Source organism: Lissotriton helveticus, chromosome 5_1, assembly GCF_964261635.1.
Source record: "Lissotriton helveticus chromosome 5_1, aLisHel1.1, whole genome shotgun sequence".
Classification (NCBI taxonomy): Eukaryota; Metazoa; Chordata; class Amphibia; order Caudata; family Salamandridae; genus Lissotriton; species Lissotriton helveticus.
The window spans coordinates 1267370016-1267389903 of NC_136065.1; the positions used below are offsets into that span (position 1 = coordinate 1267370016).

Genomic DNA, 19888 nt, shown 5'->3' on the forward strand with positions numbered 1-19888 from the left:
GGGGTCCTAGCTGTCCACCTCAGACACCTCCTCCAGTACTGCAGTGCCACTCAGCAACACCCCTGATTGGGGAGTTACCACTTTCAGATCAAGTAGTTTCGCTAGCAGAAGCCTTTTATTGCCTACCAACCCAATGAAACCCAGCATCTCAAGGCCCTTAGCATCTAACCACTGGGCCAACCACTGAAGTTGGGCGGCCAAATAGTATAATTCAATATCTGGTTCCCCCAATCCGCCGTCTCCCAGGGCTCTCCGGATGTTGCGCCCTCTATCCCATATCAACTCTCAGAGTAGGGCATCCAAGCCGTTAAACCAAGAGCTTGGTATCATGACAGGGAGACTTACAAAAGAAAAATAAGAGTCTGGGGAGCATAATCATCTTGGATAGGGAGATGTGAGCCATCGCTGGTAATTTTAATGATCGCCAGAATTGTTCCCAGTCCCTAAGAGACCGAAGCACCGGTCCCAGATTGCCTTTCTTAAGAACATCCAAAGAATGAAACACTTGGATTCCCAAGTATTGAAAAGACCAAGGTGACCAGGTGAGCCCCAATGTCATATCAGGAGGCTGTGCCACCCCTGCTGTCATAGGGAACAGGTGTGTTTGTTCTTATTAACCCTGAATCCTGCAAGCACCAAAAACTCATCTAACATCGTCAGTGTATTGGCAACTCCCTGTCGATTATCTGCTAGGTAGAGCAATAAATCATCAGGATGTAAATATATAATATGCTCTCTTCCTTCTAGGACCTCCCCATGACCTGCATCCTTCTGTCGAAACAGCTCTACCAAGGGCTCAATAACCAACGCAAACAAAAGGGGATACAACGGGCGCCCTTGTTTTCTGCCCCAATGTACTCCATATGGAGCAGAGATGACACCAGCTGTCCTGACACTCACCGTAGGGTTGGTGTAGAATAGGCGCACCCATTTTATTCAGCTATCTCCTAGCCCCATCCAATTCATAACTACAAGTTCTCCAGGTCTACTGACATAACCAGGGCATCCGGATGGAGGCAAATATCCTGGTGATAAAGGATATGATATAGCCAACGGAGGTTCCCAGAGGTGGACCTGTGCGGAATAAACCAATTCTGCACTTCATGGCTGAGATAGGACATGGGGAAAGCAACTGCATTGCTAGTATTTTACTGAGAATCTTTTAGTCCACATTTAGCATGGAGAGAGTGCGAAATTCTGATGTACGTGTGGCTAATTTCTTCGTCGTGGGAAGAGTGACCACTAACACGTCTTTAGTTCTATCTGGCAGCGAGCCCAAGCGAAGCGATTCAGCATATATTGTCTCTAATGTAGGGACCAAGGCAGTAGCAAATGTAGTTTAAAACTTAGCCGTCATTCCATCCGGCCCAGGGATTTTCCTAGTGGACATGTCTTTGATGACTAAGTGGATCTCCTGTACTGTGACTGGGCCCCTCAGATTCTCCGTCAGAGCAAGATCAAGAGTATGCAATGGCATCAAGAATTCAGTTAGAGACTCAGGTAGAATCGCTTCTGGGCATCGTAAAGGGTTTCATAATATTCACAAAAGGCTGCATTAATAGCCCATAGCGAGTAAAGCAATGTCCCTTCATGGGATAAGATCTGAGTAATGGGCATTCCTCTCGACTCGGGCGCACCAACCATGCCAAAAGCCTACCCGATCGGCCATGTGCCTCATGGATTCTAGTAAAGTAATCCCGCAAGTCAAGGCGCCAGAGACGGTCCAGTGCAGCATTATATTGACCCTTAACGTCTGTGAGTTGTACCTGAATGGCGTCATCAGTACCCAGCCTATTACTCAAATCATGCAAGCAATGTTCTAGAGAAGAGAGCTCTTTATTTAGCTCCTTCTAAACCCCAGCAGTTTGCCCTGTGCCGTGACTTCTCACCACAACTTTAAAAGTGTCCCATTCAACAAGGGGACCCGTAGAGGTATTCCGATTGAACCGAAAATACTCAGAGATGGCTGTTTGCAGAGTCTCCCTAAAGCATGCATCTTCAAGGAATGATGGAGTAAGACGCCACGTCTGTGTCAACGGGCATTCGGCAATGGGGGGAAACGGCAATAGCAACAGGCTATAATCAGATAGTGTGCGCCCTAAATATTCAGTGTGAGTTGCACATGGACTAAGAGAGGTCAAGCAAACATAGCCAACTGTGTGTGTAGTCTGTAAATATGTGAATAAGAGCAATCACGATCCTGTCCACGCTGCACTTTCCAAATATCTGAGAGGCACCAATGTCCCACCCAGCCTCGTAAGCCCTCCGAAGTCCTGCCCTCCAGCGCCCCTGGTACGGGAGGTGTGGACCTATCTTAATGAACATCAACCACACAGTTAAAATTGCCTCCTAAAATTAGATCATCCTCTACCAGGGAGGACAAAGGGATTGACTGTGCCTAAAGGAAAGGGGCCTGGTCTAGGTTTGGGGCATATACACTACGCAACGTGACTTCCCTACCCAGCAGCCTGCCCTTAACCAGAACGTAGCGGCCCTCTGGATCAAAAATAGTGTGGGTGGATTCTAAAGAGGTCCCATCCTGGATCCACAACAATATCCCCAGGAATAAGCAGAGTAGGAGGTTGCATAGTGTTGGGCACCCCACCTGCGCTGTAAGGTGGGTCTCCTGCAACAGATACCAGTGAGTTTTATGTTGTTGGGAGGCAGACCCATTCACCTAATATTCCAAGACAATAGTTTTATGGTACAATGAAGGTCTTCCATGCCTCACAATAGTACAGGTCTCCCATTCCTTCCTCACCCGACCTCCCCATGTGGTCCCCCAGTGATATCAAAGCTATCCGTGACCCCAGGATAAAGAAACAAAAACCCAGCTTAAAACTCCCACATCCAAGATCTGTCCAGCAACGGCGTCCAAACCTGTAAAAAACATAATTGATAAGAGAAAGCCACCTTCCGACTCCAGAGAAGTAGCAGTCTAGGTGGGAGCGGACACAATAGTACTAAGAACCCAGGCACACTGACTCTGGCACAGAACCCAGCTTAACAATGAATGGAGGTCATTGGCAGCAAGCCAACCCCAGGGAAACAACTATAGCGCTTATCTCATATGCGAACCCAATCCTTGTCTTCACCAGAGATGGACAGACCTAGCAATGACTCTGGATACTCAAACTCAGTCCAGTATCCACAACTGTATATCAGGAGCAAATAAAACGATTGGTGGAGGCATCAAATTATGTAATCTACAGATTGTGGAGTTACAACCAGGAGGCCCTTTCCACCAGGGCGGAGCTCTCCGATTCAGAGGCCGCTGATCTGTTGTCTAAAGAGGTGTCTGTGCTACCCTCAGTCTTTTTTGATGATACTATTTCTGTTACGGCAAACAGTGCCACTCTGCACTTGTGATCCGTTTGTGAAGAGGAAGGCCTCCTCAGTGAGGCCCACTTGGTGAGTCGTTTAAGCCATTTCTTAGATCTCTGAGGGCCCCGGGAACCACCTGGGGGCCCAAGAGAGTCTCATCCGCTTTGTAGTCCTCCGACTATGACCATACCGCATCTGGAGTATTGCAAAAGTAGGTTTTACCATCTAGTATAAGGCAAAGTTTGGCAGGGACCATCAATGAGCACTGTATGCCCTCTTCACAGAGAGCTTTCTTTACTTTCCCAAACGGCGCATGCTGCATCTACACTTTGTCAGTAAAATCGGGGAACACCAGCATCTTACTATTTTCAGTTGCAAATGGACCATTGGCACGAGCCCTCTGTAAGATAATGTCTTGTACCTATAATGAAGTAATCTTTCCTTCACTGGCTGAAGGGGTCTCCCTGGTGCCAGTGGACGAGCCAGCACCCTATGAGCCCTTTCTAGGACAAAGAATTTAGGGATGTGGTCTGGGGCAACTATTGTACTGTGGGAGTTTTCTAGGAAGGTCACCATGTCCGTTCCTTCAACCCCCTCAGGGAGTCCTATCACTCTAATTTTGTTTTGGCGATTTCGCCTTGCCGCATCTTCAGCTCTTTCTTCCAGGGTGAGCTCTCTAGCGGAGAGATCCTTCACTTTACGGTCTATTGATTGTTGTTGGGGGGGAGAAGTTAAACTACTGATTGTTCTACATTTTTAACACGATCCACTAGTTTGTGTTTTTCTGCCTGCAGGAGGCCCATCCCCACAGAGACTGCACTAATGTCCTCTTGGAGTGTGGCCTTAGTGTTCGCAGTAGGGGAAAATACCCTGTCCAGGTGAGAGTAGATCGAAGCATCAGTGGCTCCCCATCTTCCTTTGACCCCAATGGTGGGAGTGAGGACTCTCCTATCTAGCTGTGTGGCACCGTGTTTAGGTTTGGATTTGCCAATAATAACGATCAATATTACACAGGTCCCAAGGGGGAACAAGTTCCAGCTGACTCACTTAGTTAGTATCCGGCCTTAATTAGCTGGTCTGCATTCTAATTTATTTTGAAGACCCTTCCACACAATGCTCCCAACGGTGCTCTCATCGGGCCTTGACCTAGTCCCGATGTCCCATGTCACATCAATGATTTCCCTGGGACCAGGCCATCAACCTACCCTGTCATCGGGCCCACCAGGGCCGATCCAGGCAGTCACAGGATTGCTATAGTTAGTTCAGCCTGCAGCATCCCACAGCTTCAGGGATATACTGCAATGGAGGGGCAATCACAGTGAGGTCAGCACGTGCCAGGCGCCACGCTTACCAGTCACTGTCTGCAGGCACAGATCGCAAGGCTACATCCAGGCCCAACAACTGAGGCCAATCCCTGCAGCGGTTGCCTCGTCGCAGAAGCATCCAGTGGGTGGCACACACCCTACCACTACATGGGAGTATAGATCCTCTATAGCATAGGCCCAGCTGCCTCAATCAGGAATGCCATTGAGGCCACCACAGCTCTCGGTCTAGCACTCTCCTTCCAAGGGGGGAGGGGGGCCGGACCCAGCAGTCAGAGGCTTTGTGGCACCCGCATCAAGAGGAGCAGGTGCCAGGCCTGGGTCCAAGGCATCTTGTCCTTCCTCAGCAGGCTCTCTCTCAGGTGAGGGGGAATGCACTGGGCACTTACCCTGCCTCCACCGTTGCCGTGCGCCAGACTCTGGATCACAAGCCTCCTCACCTTCAGGTAGGCTTGCAGGCAGCCAGGAAGTGCATCCGCGGCCCAAAAGTGCATTAGAGGGCCTGGTGGTGAGGGGGAAAAATGTCTCAGAGGTGGGGGAATCTACTCCGGGCATTCCCAGCAACTCCCCTGTGCCAGTCTCAGGTCCGGAGCCCCCAGCCATGCACCACACAGCCCGATCAATATTCCTGTATGCCTGTGTCACGTGGCGCAGCTCTAGCCCATCTAGGTATCCAGGCCAGATATCGCAGGGCCCGCCGCCACTCAACAATATGCGATGTAGAATGAATTGAGGCTCCAGAGTTAGCCCCAGGGTCGGCCGTCACCCCCGGATGGTTAAGGATTAAAGTTGGGCCAGCGCGGAGAAACTGGCTCACACGTCCGAGACCAAGCCATGTCCCCTTGTACCCTACCATTAATAACGTTAAATTTGAAGAAACAGTTCCTTGCATTCTTGAACCTTCCCCCTCTTCGTTGACAGGTTCTACCCTACCCCCACGTCATACTTCCCTAGTTATTTTACCATTCATTGTTCTATACCCTACTTTTTTGTATTTCCCCACAAACTCTTTTACTGCCTTTTTTCATATAATCATAATTCCAGATTTGTAAAGCGCAACTTATCACCCCTGAGGTATCCAGGCGCTAGCGGCCTTCTGGAAATTACGTGAGCTATTGCCCAGAGTAACATGATGCTGAGTTAAGCTGCCCCACTTGATAAACAGATTCCCAGTTTTGTGAAATGTACACTGCCAATGACGTTCATGAGCATCTTAATAGAGTGCTATCTAGAAAATTGCCCAATATTATGCAAATTGTTTGCTTTCTCGCTAAAAATATCTTAGCTCCTACAAGAACTTCCACTGCTACACATATGTCCAGCTAACTGCTGATTTTGGCTCTTTTCTTTGCAACTCTGGCAATACTATCTTAATTACAATTATTAAAGGCACAGGTCTGTCCCCTACGTGAATCAGCATTCGTTCTGGGCTCTCCTGCCAGCATACAGCTCAGTTAACATTGCCAGAAACTGTGCTCTCCATATGTCCTGTAGTGTCCTACCAGTGTCCATTTACCAGTTCAAACTGTGTTCCTAGGTGCCTCTCACACTGACACATCAGCCTACTGTCTGACCCTGCTTAATACTGAGCCATATATTCAGAATTGCTTGTCGCTCTGTTTACTCCATCTACTACTTAAACAATGTATAGACTGTTAAGTACTCTACCACTTTCACTATTATGTTAATACCAAATGGAAGCACGTAACTTAATTTGTGCCTTTAAATCTCTTTTATATGTAGCCCGGCTCATCTACTCTCATTCGTTGCCACTATTCTAAATAAATGTATGCCATATTCCCTCACTTTGTTAGCCAAGGTATTCAAGAATTCTTGAAACACTGCTATCATGTTTTTGCTAATCAAGATAGATCATCCCTGGTACCTGAAGACAGGACCGCCCACAAGGTGGCTCTTTGCTGCCTGAAAGTATGCAAACCGCGAGTTCATTATCTTTTGATTCCTACATTAAAATCGTAGCTCCTTGCTCCTGTTAAAGAGAAAGGTGTGCACATGTGTTGCGGTGGAGATGGCGTTGATTTGATAAGTAAAGGGAGAGAGAAGCAGAATGGTAGGTTTGGTATAAATGAATGTGCAAGATCTTTATTTCCATGCAAGGTAAATGTGTTCACGAAGTTAGAGAGGCCTTTACTTTCTTACTGCGGGCCATTCATTGGGTCACATTCTGCACCATAACGGCCTCAAAGACCAATTGCTTGCATCGCAAGAACACACTTGCTGGAAGGACACAAGCACTGTACCTTGAATCAGGTGGGAGCAGACGGGAGTGCCTAGACTTGATAACATCCGTACTCTTTTCAGATTGAGCAGAGGGACCGAAATTTTGCTGAGAATCAGGTTTGCATCGAGGACTTTATTTAGTTATTCTTGTTGATATTACAACATAAAACCATACTCTGTAAGAAGCCTTTGGATGCCGAAAGTGTCAAAATCACTGTTGTTCTGAATGCGAATAAGAGGCTATCGTCTTTTTTGATAGGTGTCCCAGATATTGCATGAAGTTGCTCTCAATGAAGAGCGAGTATTTGCAGAAGAGTATCAACTACACCTTTATGAAAAACCAAGAGAACCTTCTGGATATCCAGCGGCACAGGGTAAATATGAATTTTATTGATAGTTCTCAATTTTGAAATAGAGGTAGTGGACAAAATAAGCTAAGAATAAAAGAAAGGATTTAATATCTTCACTGGCACCTCTTAGTGCCGTTGGCCCGTGGCCATTGGAAGAGAACAAAGGTGTGGTGTAAGATGATCAGGCATTAATATTGAACTTTCACGAACTTCATCAAGTTCAGAGTTGCGCATCATACTACAGAAAGGTGTTGTAATGGTGATCAGTTGAACATCACACGAAGCGGACAGGGATAGAAGTGTTAAACGTATCACTGTGTAGTTTTGTGCCATCCTCTCAACTTATAATATGAAGCATACAAACGTCTCGAGTTGTCCCATTTCCCTTGTGAGATACGCAGCTAAGCTCAGCCCTTTTTCTCATTGTAGCTCGCAATGTTTTGCGTTATCATACCTTTACTGATATATATTCTTTTTACATTATTTGGTGCACACTTATACGTCTTAGATTACAAAGTGATGTCGACGAAAAACCCTCCCTTCACTCAAAAGACCTGAAGTAGTAGTATATTACACTACCACTTTGCTCTGTGCCATTTTCCTTTATTTTCTAAACCTGCTTTAATTTTTGCAGTTGTTGCAGACGTGTAAGCATCACTAGTTTGTCCTCCTCAGCTAACGAACATCTCACATAACATGGGAAATCAAGGAGCTTTATTTACTTCATGCATCATTTTGTCAATCCTCGTCGCACAAACCCACATGCTCCACACAGCACAAAACCTGGTTATGCCCTTTCTGCCCCCCACCCCCACCCAGGCCAACGCCGATACCAGGTAGATAAACAAAGGAAAACACATCTGGACAGCAGACAATAGGCAAAGACTCCTTGGGTGAGCTGGCCACTGAAGGTAAACAATGTTATGCACTATAGCAGACTGATGCCTTTGGTGATATTAGTATACTGTACTAATATCCTTTAATGGTGGTTTTTGATCTACTGGTTGTAAGTGAGGGGTTTCTGTTAATTTCAGTGACGTGTCAGGGCTCGCAAAATCATATAAAGGTTACTAGACCTGCAGCTCTAGTAACTTTAATAATCTGCTTGACCTAACTGTAATGTACTTGTCCCGTGAACTAGTCTCAAATTGTGTGATCCTACGCAAATATTTTGTCTTATGGAGCCGCCGTTTTCTTTGTTATCAAATAATAGAGCGCCTTTCAAACCTGCAAGTTCACTATTTCTGCTGTACAAAAAAACTCTTTTCATTTACTAGACTAAATGTGTGCTCAATGTATAGCAAGAATCAAGCCCATATATTGGTACACAAAAACTCTTGCCTGCCTCTTAGTTCACTGATAATATTGTCATCTGGGCAAAAGCAGTAATAATTCCCAGTTCATGTTTAAAAATTTACTTTTCATAAATATATTACTAAAGCATGATGTGGTAGTGCACTGTCATTACAGATAGCATATTTTCCATTGAAATGGCAACAAAACGTTCCCACTAACTTGTAGTTTTACTGATAATAGCGCATAAACAATTTTTGAATAGGGTTTCAGCAAAAATATTAAAAATGTCCACATCACCAAGTAAAGTGTTTTAATTTGTTTTGATCCTATAAAAATATTTTTTTCACCACAGAATTACAAAACTGTGTTTTCATACCTTGTGAAATATATTTGAAATGTTTGAACAGTTCACTTAGCTATTTCAGTGTTGTGTTAGAAAAAAGCCTTGCATCTTACTGCCTTTCAATTAACATGCTTTGCACAGTTCAATTGTCACACAGTTCACTTTACAAAATCTTTTAACTTAAGTCACAGAAAGAAAAATACATGTAATAAGATAAGCTGATTTTTAACCTTTGACTCTGAAAACCAGCACATGTGACAAGATAGCAAGATTTAATGGCATTTTTATTGCTCTTTCAGTTTGAGAGCAATAAAGATGCCTTTAAATCTTGTTATCTTATCACAATGGCTCTGCTTTCAGAGATAGAGGTCAAAAGTCAGTTTGTCTTCCCTGAAGTTAGAGGATTTTCAACTCACAAGAAAGGGGGATTAGTCCCTAAAAATAGCTCCTCCTGAATAAATGTTGCTGAACAATGCGAGCAGTGGATTTTTCAAGTCATGCTTGTTCATGTTTACTCTCTTTTTGTAACCAGAAGGTTGATTAAATGTTGATTAAATGAATTGGTTCTTTAACCACATCAATGCTGATGGTATTCCCCTCCTGTGCTGAGATTTGTTGATTCCCATGTTTCATGACGAGCTGGGCTCGTCATGAGCGTGCGAGGAGGCTACCTCATGACGAGCCCAGCTCGTCATGAGCGTGGAAAGGGGTTAAGCATAAATAATGAGTACAGCAAGGGGCACATTGGCATATAATACCAGGGCAATCCTGCGATGTATTTTCCTGTACGTAGAAGAATGTAAACTGAACAGTGTTTCAAGTGTCGGGGGCAGAGAGGCTGCATCGAAGTTAGAGGTGAGGTTTGTGAGAACGTTGGTAATGAGGAACGGAAAGCTTTGGCACTTTGTGAAATGCAGAAGAGTGGCGAGAGACAGTTTGAAATCCATGACAGGGAGTGGTAGTAGACAGTCTGTGATGTAGGGAGTTAGAGGTAAAGGACAGGGATTGGTACCTGACAAGTGGAATGTTGAGGGAGAATAGGGCTGTCATTGTGGGAGCCACTGATGAAGGGCAGAATGCTAGATAGGGCATGCCAGATTTAAGGCCATGTCTCAACATATGAATCTCTCAACTTGACTCTTATTACTAAACTGAGCCTGAGATGTATCGATGTGACTGAGGTATGTACAAATGACCATATTTTGTAAAATGGTGCGTTAAAAAAGCAAGAGGCTCAGCCCTAGCCAGTGAAGAGAGAGGTCTACCCTGCCCCAATGGATACGTTCGGATGTGCAGAGTCAGGAAATAAAGAGTAGTAATATTATTTTTTCAGTCACTAGTTTGATATTTGTCATGAACTGTGGGTACACTGTTGAGGTTTCTCTGCCGGAAATGCCCTTCTTTTTCCTCAATTTCCAATATCATGAGAACAACTGGAAATGTATCTAGGTGCTCCTGCCCCACTGTCATATGTTTGTGTGAGAAATGCCAAGTGTTGGTATAGCCTTTAAAAATAAAAGAGCAGCATATCTGGAAAGGTAACACTGTTTCACACTTTTAGATACAGAAAGGATAGGGCACAGAAGTAGACAATATATGGTTTGTCATGTCCAGCTAAAGTCTTAGGGCTCAGAAGCCATTTTGCATTCCAAAGTGCTGGAAATCTATAGCGGACTTCATATATATTGGATAGGGTGATACTGTTAAAACAGAGTTTTGTTTATTGACAAGAATGTTGATCATGAAGAATCCTTTCATAGCTTATCTTTCACGCGTGAAGGCAGCTGGGCATGTGTTATAAAGTGCTACACACTCAAATGAACTCACTTGAGCAGAGGAAGCATCCCACCTGCAATTAGTTAGGCCTGTGCACCATTTTCAAGGGGCCCTACTCTTCCTGGCACGTAGAGTGGTAGACGGCACCTAAATCATGCACTTTTCTTTAGCTTTTATTGATCAATATCCAAGTATTGTCCCACATCTATTGACCTCCTATTGCCTGCTGTTACGTCAGAGATATATTTTCGATCATGATGTAATATGCAAATGTGACTTTATATAATAGTGTGCATCACTGTGTGCATGATACTTGGGTATTGGTTGAAAAAATAACATATGTAGGGTATTGATGAGGTTTAACATGATTACAAAATTGGAATTTATGACATACAGGCTAAACATTTTAAGAATTACAGAAGCTATTATTTGAATACAAACCAGGTCCGTCTTTGAGGGATACATTGGTACATATTTATCCTAAAGTCATCAGACTCGAACAGACAGAGATACAAAAGTGGAAATACATTTTGTTGCAATGGTAGTGTTTGCCAACAATATATTAAGTCTGTTGAATTAAAATATGGAGATGGAAAAAGAGAATTGTATAAATTCATAACCTGCAAAACTAAGAATGGGCTTTGTGGAAACCGTTATCGTTGTAATAATGACAATAATGGACAGACTACGCAGGAAGTAGGCAACACAAATTATAGAGCATGGGGGGCAATTTGTAGAAAAAGACAAAAGATTATATACATTGACTGCTAATATAGAAAATCAAAGAAATCGGAGGGAAGATTATATTATTAGGCTACTCATATTAAGCACATTTATTAACTGAATAATGTGAAACGGGCCTGAGTGTAGAATAGCACTGGATAACAAAGTCATCTATAAGAAGGTTACATAGAGATGAAATTATTTTTGCACAATTGTTTGCAAAGAGAACAGGATATCTTGAAATTATGATTTGTAGGACAGATCCGACATGACAAATGGTGGGTGTTGAGCCTACAAATCTCATACTGGAATGTATGAATTTGATGATATACGAATTAGAAGATTGTGATTAGATTTATTATTTCAATATTGAGCATGGTAAATTGCTATTTGATTAAAATAAATGACTAGCTCTGACATTTATTATTAATTGCACGTGAACTCAATATTGTGAAACATTGTGATAGAGGTATCGCCAGATGATTGAATGTGTAATCAAAAGGGAAGCACATCTTTAAAATAAAAGAGATGAGGTGTACTGAAAATGAAGGGAATCAAAGAACTTCAATTTGTAATGTACAAGCCATGAAAAGACATTCCCAATCAATCAATCATTACTGATTGAGCACGGCTATTCACCCCTGAGGATATCCAGGTGCTGACGTCTCGCAGGTCTCATTTGAAAAGCCAGGTCTTGAGTCCCTTTCTGAAATCTGCAAGAGAGGGTGGTGGTCGCATCTGGCGGAGTAGGTTGTTCGGGGACTCGGCGGCTAGAGAGGAGAAGGACCGTCCTCCACTTTAGTTTCAGCATAAGTGGAGAGTGTAGGCGAGAGGAGGGGACTCATAGCAGAGTTCTCTGGCGGGCGGGTGGAAGTTCAGGCGTGGGTGATGTCTGCTGATTCCTGGGTTTGGGGAACTTTGTAGGCATGTGTCAGCATATTGAAATGGCTTCTCTTCTGGATGGGGCACCAGTTTACGTTGCTGAAGTGGGGGGTGATGTGTGTCCATTTGGGGAGTTTGAGAATGAGTCTGTCCACTGCATTCGGGGAGAGCGTATTTCCGTAGCCCAGCCGGCTGGTGACGAGCCCTTGCGCGTTGGTGTTCCTGGTGTTGACGAGGATCCATCTGATGATTTTTCAGAGCATACAGAGAGTGTGGAAGCAAGCGGAGGAGACCGTGTTGACCTGTTGCTTTATGGTGAGTTTGCTTACTAGGATGATCCAGAGGTTGCGTGCATGGTCACTTGGCATGCATGGGGGTCTGAGTTCGGGAGGCCACCAGGTGTCGTCCCACGGGAGGTGTTTTTCCCAAAAATTCGCAATTCCAACTTGTCCTTGTTGAGATCAAGGCAGTTTGCCCTCATCTAGTTGGCGACGCTCATCATGGCGTTGCAGAACTTTGTTCTGATGATGGTGGGACTTTCCGTGAGTGAGTAGATGAGTTGGCTGTTGCCTGCATAGAATAGGATGTTGAGTCCATTTGTTCTGATGATTTAGGTGAAGGACATCATGTAGGAATTGAGCAGGGTGGGTCTGAGGGATGAGCCTTGGAGGACGCAGCAGATGATGTTCTTGGGCTCAGAGATGAAGAGTGACAGGTGGATTCTCTGGGTGCGCCATGTGAGGAAGGATGCAATCCATTTGAGGGCGTCACCCTGGATGCCGTGGTGGTGGAGTCTTCTGATGAGGGTGTAGTGGGATACTGTGCGGAACGCGGACAAGAGGTCGAGGAGGATCAGAGCTGCTGTTTCACCTCGGTCCAGGAGGGTTTTGACGTCATAAGTGGTGACGATCAGGGCAACATTACTTTGATAATGGCAATTTATAAGGGAAACGGCAACCAGTTATGCATGAATACTCAATCCCAAGCGAAAAAGATTTAACTCACCCACAGCTCATTAGAACACGTTTAGGTCCTGTGGAATTGCAGAAGAAAGAAGAAGGTCTATTCCTGCTGTTTGAGACATTTGTGGTATCTGAAGGGCTTTATCTACTCCCGCTAGTACTCCGAATAAAGAAGTGGACTCCAAGGCTCAGTTGGCTAACCTGTGTAGCTATAGGGATGCAACAAGCTACAAGATATTTCTTTCTTGTAATGTTCACCTGACCAGTTGCAACTGGACCTGCTGGTGACCTCTGGTTGAGTAAGCTCAGAAGTGCTGTCCCCAAGGTCCTGGGACCCTTGGCTGTGTCTAGCTGTACTTCTCCAACAATGACTGAACAGCATGACTATTTTGGACCTCCAGAGAACTGGGGCCAGCCATCCAAGTCAATCTGCCCAAGGTGCAAGCTCTCCAGGCAAGAAAATCAACTTGGTCCTGCTCACAGATTTTTGCTGCTTGTAAAATTTATTCGACAGACCCTCGCTACAAGCCTATCTGGCCTTGGTGAGATCTTCCTGTATACATCCTGCATCTGAGTTCCAAAAAAAGACTAAATCCGAACTAAGAAATCTTGACCAGGTGAAGGTGCAAAAGGTGTCTAGCCGGCAAGCGGATCTCTCTGGATACAAAATTTAATTTTCCACCCTTGAAGCTTTTCACACCAAAACCAGTGGTTTCAAGAGAACTTCATCCAACGGCTATCAGGCTTTGAGAGGACTTCCTAGGAACCTTCTGCCACTTTTTTTTTTTTTGCAGAGTTTTATATAGCGCGAACTAGACCCGAACCGAATCAGGTATCAGAGTGCTTTATATACCTTGACCCACTGATGGGTTTTGACTTCCATTTCAGAAACTAAGTCCTAACGTAAAATCTTTGACCGGTATAAACCTGCTCGGCGTATCCTAACCGGTCTCTATTTCGGTAGTCCTGAAATCACACTGAGGTACCGGTCTCCCACGAACAGTGATTACTGACTGACGTTTTTCTATTTATTGGCACTTTTTCTCTCACATTTTGTTCTAAAAACCCGTGTCTCCAGGTCTAGCTATTGCATTTTGCTGTTTGTGTGTCATTTTACTTATTGATTTTTTTCTCAGTTTTTATAACTTGGTTTGGGGGCGCATGGCCAAGATGGGAGACGAATAGGAATTTTTTCCTTGTCGCTCTGTCCCACGCCACAGACTGGAGCCCTAAATCTTGCCTAGTCATCCTGGCTGCTGACAGCAACCGGCTCCCCGGAGTGGAGCGACCTTGACGCAGCCATTTACGACAGCGATCTTCTACTCCCCAGCCAAGCCCGCATCTGGCTGCCCGTGAGTGCAAGGCGGGCCTAAGATGGCAACCGCCACACTGCGCCTGCACTAGCGCAGGCACCCGGCGTGAAAAGAGCACGCAACGTAGACTCCTCAGCCACCCCCGAGGGGGCCAATCGGCCTGTGATCCTGTTCCAGATGCTCATCATGGCCAGGAGTGAGTTGAGCCAAGGTGCGCTTCAGCACTTGGGGAGGCTTGCCTCCTGTGACACCCAGTTTATGGCCGGACTGCCCTTGGGAGAGATGACACGCCGCCTGTCTAGCGCTGGTTCCAGCGGTGCCACCTGGGCATCTGCCCCGAGTCAGGGGACATACATGCAATGAGGGTAGCCCGGCACCTCCCGACGCCCAGGGCTACAGCAAAGACATCGGCACACGGAGGGCCCTCTTTTTCCGCAGACCACAAGGTGCCATTACCAGACCCTTGGGCCTCCACACCTGACTCCACACGGTGGGAGCCTTTCCTGTTACCAGGGCCCTGGCTGATCCTCCTAGGGCCCTTGCTTCTCCCAAGGCTGTGCCCCCATCACAGCACCTCAGGCTGGACCTGAGGCCTTCCCTGGCCACAGTTACCTGATCTCGCCCTGCTACCCAAGAAAGATCTTTCTAACAACATTAGAGAGATCTGTAGCGATCGGGACGCGGTTGGTGACCGCGTGGCCTCTTTAGAAGACCAGGGAAACAGCCCAGAGGAGGAACTGGAAGCACTCCAACAGGAGATTGTCCAGCTATGAGAGCAGCAAATCGACCTGCAAGCCATACCGAAGACCTTGAGAACAGGTCAAGAGGGAACAATATCCACATAAAAGGCGTGCCATCAAAAGCAGAAGGCTCAGACATCACATAGTTTGTTAATGGCCTCTTCCTTTCCATATTGGATGATCCTCCCGATTTCACGATTACGATAGACCAGGCTGTCAGAGCAGGCCTCCCGAGAGCTGAGTCGTCCCTGCCTGCGCACATCCTCATTTGCCTCCATGATTTCCAGTTGAAAGAGACTGTCCTGCACCCAAGAGAAACAACCAGTACACTTCCGAGACTTCTTGTCAACACTATATCAATACCTGGCTGCAATCAGACTGCAGAAGCGACGTGCTTTTCGCCCAGTCGCCTCGCACCTATGGAGCATGGGGATTAATTATTCATGCGGCCATCCATTTCGCCTCATTTTTATCCTGGACGGCACAATACACCAGATGCGATCTCTAGAGGACACATACCGGCTATTATGCATCAACAATCCAGGAACACAGGATCAACCTGCGGACCCGCAACCTCGCCGAGCCCAACCTCTGTGGCATAAACGCATATCGTCCAGCAGAATCTCTAAACCTGACTTAACTATGATCACTCTTGGGCAACAGGCTGTGTTGGACTTGCTGCCCGGGGAGCTTGCTAATTCGGACAGTCCTTGAGACTTCCAGAAAATACCAGTATGGCAATGTCTCTGTAATCAATGCATTAACAAAATCAGAACGAGTCTCCTACCTATCTAACTAATGTTCCAAAGACCACTTTCTCATAGTCTTTAAGGTTACAGTGACTTGGAACCCCCTGGGTTTTTCAAAAGAACCCTCACTCACCTACCTGGTAGGGTACATGCTTCATCGTTGGATTCCCACTCCGGTTGCGGAATGCTTCCAGGGTGTGCTGCGACACCTGATTACTGTGGATCTGGTTTTTTGGGGAATGATCTGTTACTGTGTGTGTGTCAGTGAAGGGTGATGTTTAAAATTGGCTTGTGTTTTCCTATCACAATTTGTTAATTTATTGGTGGAAGTCTTGGTTAATGTTAAAAGTAATGGTGAATCACTGTGGGTTATTAGTTGATCCCACTTATCCTAGGTGTGGTCTACATGTTTCAGCCATCAGAGAAATCGCATGCACACTATGGCATGTAAGAAACGGTGTATGTGGTTTGTACTTACAACGTTTCATCTTTTAGTGTGGTATTTTTTTGCTACCTGGGATACTCCGAGGGGGTGGACACTGTTGTCACACTTTCATCAAAGTGCCTCATCCTCCATTGTACCTGCACAACCTTGGTAGTCCTGCATCCTTATTCCTGGCATGCACCTTGACTATTGAAGGCCGTGATCTAGTTGGGGGTTCTCTCTGTGCCCCCAACGAGGGCCCGGAACCCTTTCTGCGCAGAGCTTTGTCAGAGGCCATGTCGATATGTGACCACAACTTCCTTATGCGGGGGACCTTAACTTAGTTTTTAATAATGAAGTGGATAGAGCTGCCCAATGACATAGACAGACCGGGCCTTTGTCAGAGGCGGGCTGTCACTGGCTGCAGGCATGGGCCTGCGGAACATGGGGATGGACCTTCACCCACGCAATTCAGAATACACATTCTTCTCACATCCCCACAAAAATACGCCCATCCTGAATATTTCCTGGGGACCAAAGAGATTTGTGCGCCTGAGACTGCAATCAAACACATAGCACTTTCAGACCACGCAGCATTATCACTTACCTTAACACTCCCATGATGAGCAGCCTGCCTGGTCATGGCGGATGCGGGAGACCCTGATGCTCTGCTCCTCAGTAGTGAACCAAATTCATAATGCCATAACCACATATTTAGAGCTCAATGACACACCAGACATTTCTATAAGAACTCTTTGGGAGGTACTTATAGAGGAAGCATACAAGGATAATTAATAGCTTTCTCGGCCGCAGACAACAAAGTTCGTAATGACAGGAGGGAACATCTGTCCCGTCGGGTGAAAGAACTAGAACAGATTCTTACACGCACAGGGCCCTCAAGACTATGGCATCAGCTGATAGCCGCACGCTCTCAGCTTGCAGGGATCGATCTTGATAGGGCTGAATACGCAGCACTCAGCCTTAAACACTAGGGGTACATTTGTGGGAGCCTCTTAGCCAACAAACTGCACGCCCAAAGACAAGCGTCTGGGGTCCACTCTCTACGCGTGGTGGACGACAGCGTTATAACAAGCGACAGCTCCATTTCCTCTGCCTTTAAAGATTTTTACTCTGAACTTCATATAGGGCAAACCTTGGATCCCACATGTTACAGGGACTACTTGTAAGAGGCCAACACGACACGACTCCCCAGAAAAAGCTACATCCCTCGAAGGCCCTATTTGTATAGAGGAAGTAATTTTGGTTATCGGCCGTCTGCAAGCCTTGAAATCCCCAGGCCCGACGGATTTGCCCTGAGTTTCTTTAAAACTTTCAGCCCGATCTTAGCACTGATACTCGCTATACTTTTTAACTATTTTACAGGGCCTGGAACTATCCCTACCACGATGCTCTCATGATTATACCCCATTTCCCTCCTTAACGTTGATATTAAGCTCTTTACCGGTGACCCAGACCAGGGTTTATCCCTCAGAAGCAGTGTAGCGATAGCACTAAAAGAATACTGCATATTATCAGTAAGAACTGGCGCATGCAAAATTAAATCATGCTATTGACAATAGATATCGAGAAGGCTTTCAATCATATGCCCTGGCCTTACCATGAAGCGACCCGTACACACTTCAGATTGGGGAAGAGATTTAAAGCCTGGATCCTAAGTTGCTACCACTAACCGTGGGTAACAGTTAAAGTAAATAGCTACACATCGGCTCCATTTTCCATAGGTAGGGGCACATGACATGGGTGGCCACTATCACCCCTGTTGTTCGCCCTCTATATGGAGCCTATACCCCAGCGAGTTTGTGATAACCCTCTTATCACTGGTGTAGTATTCTCGGGAGAGCAACTCACCATTAGTTTATATACTGACGACGTCATTGTGTCTATAGATAAACTGGCATTGGCCCTCCCAGCTTTTATGTACGACTGGATGGCCTTCAGCCAGGTTTCTGGCTTTCGGGTCAATGTGCATAAGTCAGAGGCTCTTAACCTTTCGGTACCCCCACACGTGGTTTCCCCACTCCAGGCTATGTATCCTATACAATGGGCATTGACTACCATTCCGTATCTGGGCATACAGCTGGCCTCTTCAACCCAGAAGACATCCATCCCGAATTACAATTCAGTCCTCAGCCAGATCAGGGGAGATATTTCCTGATGCGGAAACTCCCAATTATTCTGGCTCAGTGGTGTAGCTGCACTCCAGATGACCATCCTACACAAAATGTTGTACATTTTACAGACCTCACCGCTAAAGCCTCTATTAGGTAGGCTACACACACTACAAACTGAAATAAATCAATTGGTCTGCTCTGGTAAAGGACCGCCTTATGAAGAAAAGTGAAGCCTGTGTTATTTGCCCCCAAAGGCCCTTGGCCTCGGCCTCTCTAACCTTCAACAATACTACCAAGCGGCGCAACTGGGTTACCCCTTACAGAGCAGAATTAGAGCGTCACTGTTTGTTCCAAGACTGAGCAATAGCAGGAACACACCTGTAGATGATCCCTTTTCTTAAAAAAGCACACTGCCCCAAAAGTCTCTGTCTCTCCCATTACTTGGGCAAACCTGGAGGTGTAGGATCAGATCAGAATAAGCCAGGCCCTCATGCCATTCCCCTCTTCTCTTACCCCCCTACTCGACAATCCCGACTTTGCCCCAGGGGTAAGCCCTGGGTCCTTTTTTGCGTTGCGTCAGGTGCCAAGCCAATCGCAGATCACCTATTTGACAAAGATGGACTGCTGTCCTTTATGCAGATACGGTCTGACTATGCCCTCTCAAAGTTTGAAAGGATGCATTACTTGCAATTGAGACACTGGCTTCTCCATCTGGCCAACTAACCCAGCATACATAGATTACTTATACATTATGAGAAATGGCTCTTATTTAAAACATCGAACAAAGGCCTCGTATCTGAATTCCTTACCATCCTTAACCAGCCCAACACTTTCCTCCCCGAACACTGGCCAGAGACGTTGGGAGGCAGAGAATAGAAGATGGCTGTCCTCAGAAGAGTGGAGGGATGTTTATCATAGAGCGCAGCACACAGGCTGAAACACTGCTAGTATCCAAACCGCTACTAAGATTGCCACATACTGGTACCTCACCCCGGCACGCCTGCATAGGGGCAACCCAGACTGTTGGAGAGGGTGTGGTTCACAGAATACACTACTTCACATCTTATGAGATTGTCCTAAACTGACTGAATATAGGACCCAGATACTAGACAAAATTGATTTGCATCTAGATACACAGTTGATCCCCTTGGCCTCGACCACAACCACAACATAAAGTCTTAACACCAGAGTTCTTCCTATTATGGACGACTGTTCGTCTTATTTGGAGTACAATGGGGGTTGGGAGGGGTTATATTTTCGGTATAAAATGTTATGTTATCTTGTAGACCACATCTATTCGAAATCATTTTG

General features: G+C 45.8%; 1 protein-coding gene across 1 annotated transcript in view; it reads left to right on the forward strand.

Annotated features, from left to right (window-relative positions):
• The window catches only part of LOC144755283 (uncharacterized), a 66480-nt gene that overhangs the window by 6862 nt on the left and 39730 nt on the right, over nt 1–19888 (forward strand). The window contains exon 2 of the mRNA XM_078644060.1: nt 7147–7261. Coding sequence (XP_078500186.1) covers nt 7147–7261 — 115 coding nt within the window. The remainder of the gene's footprint in view (nt 1–7146; nt 7262–19888) is intronic.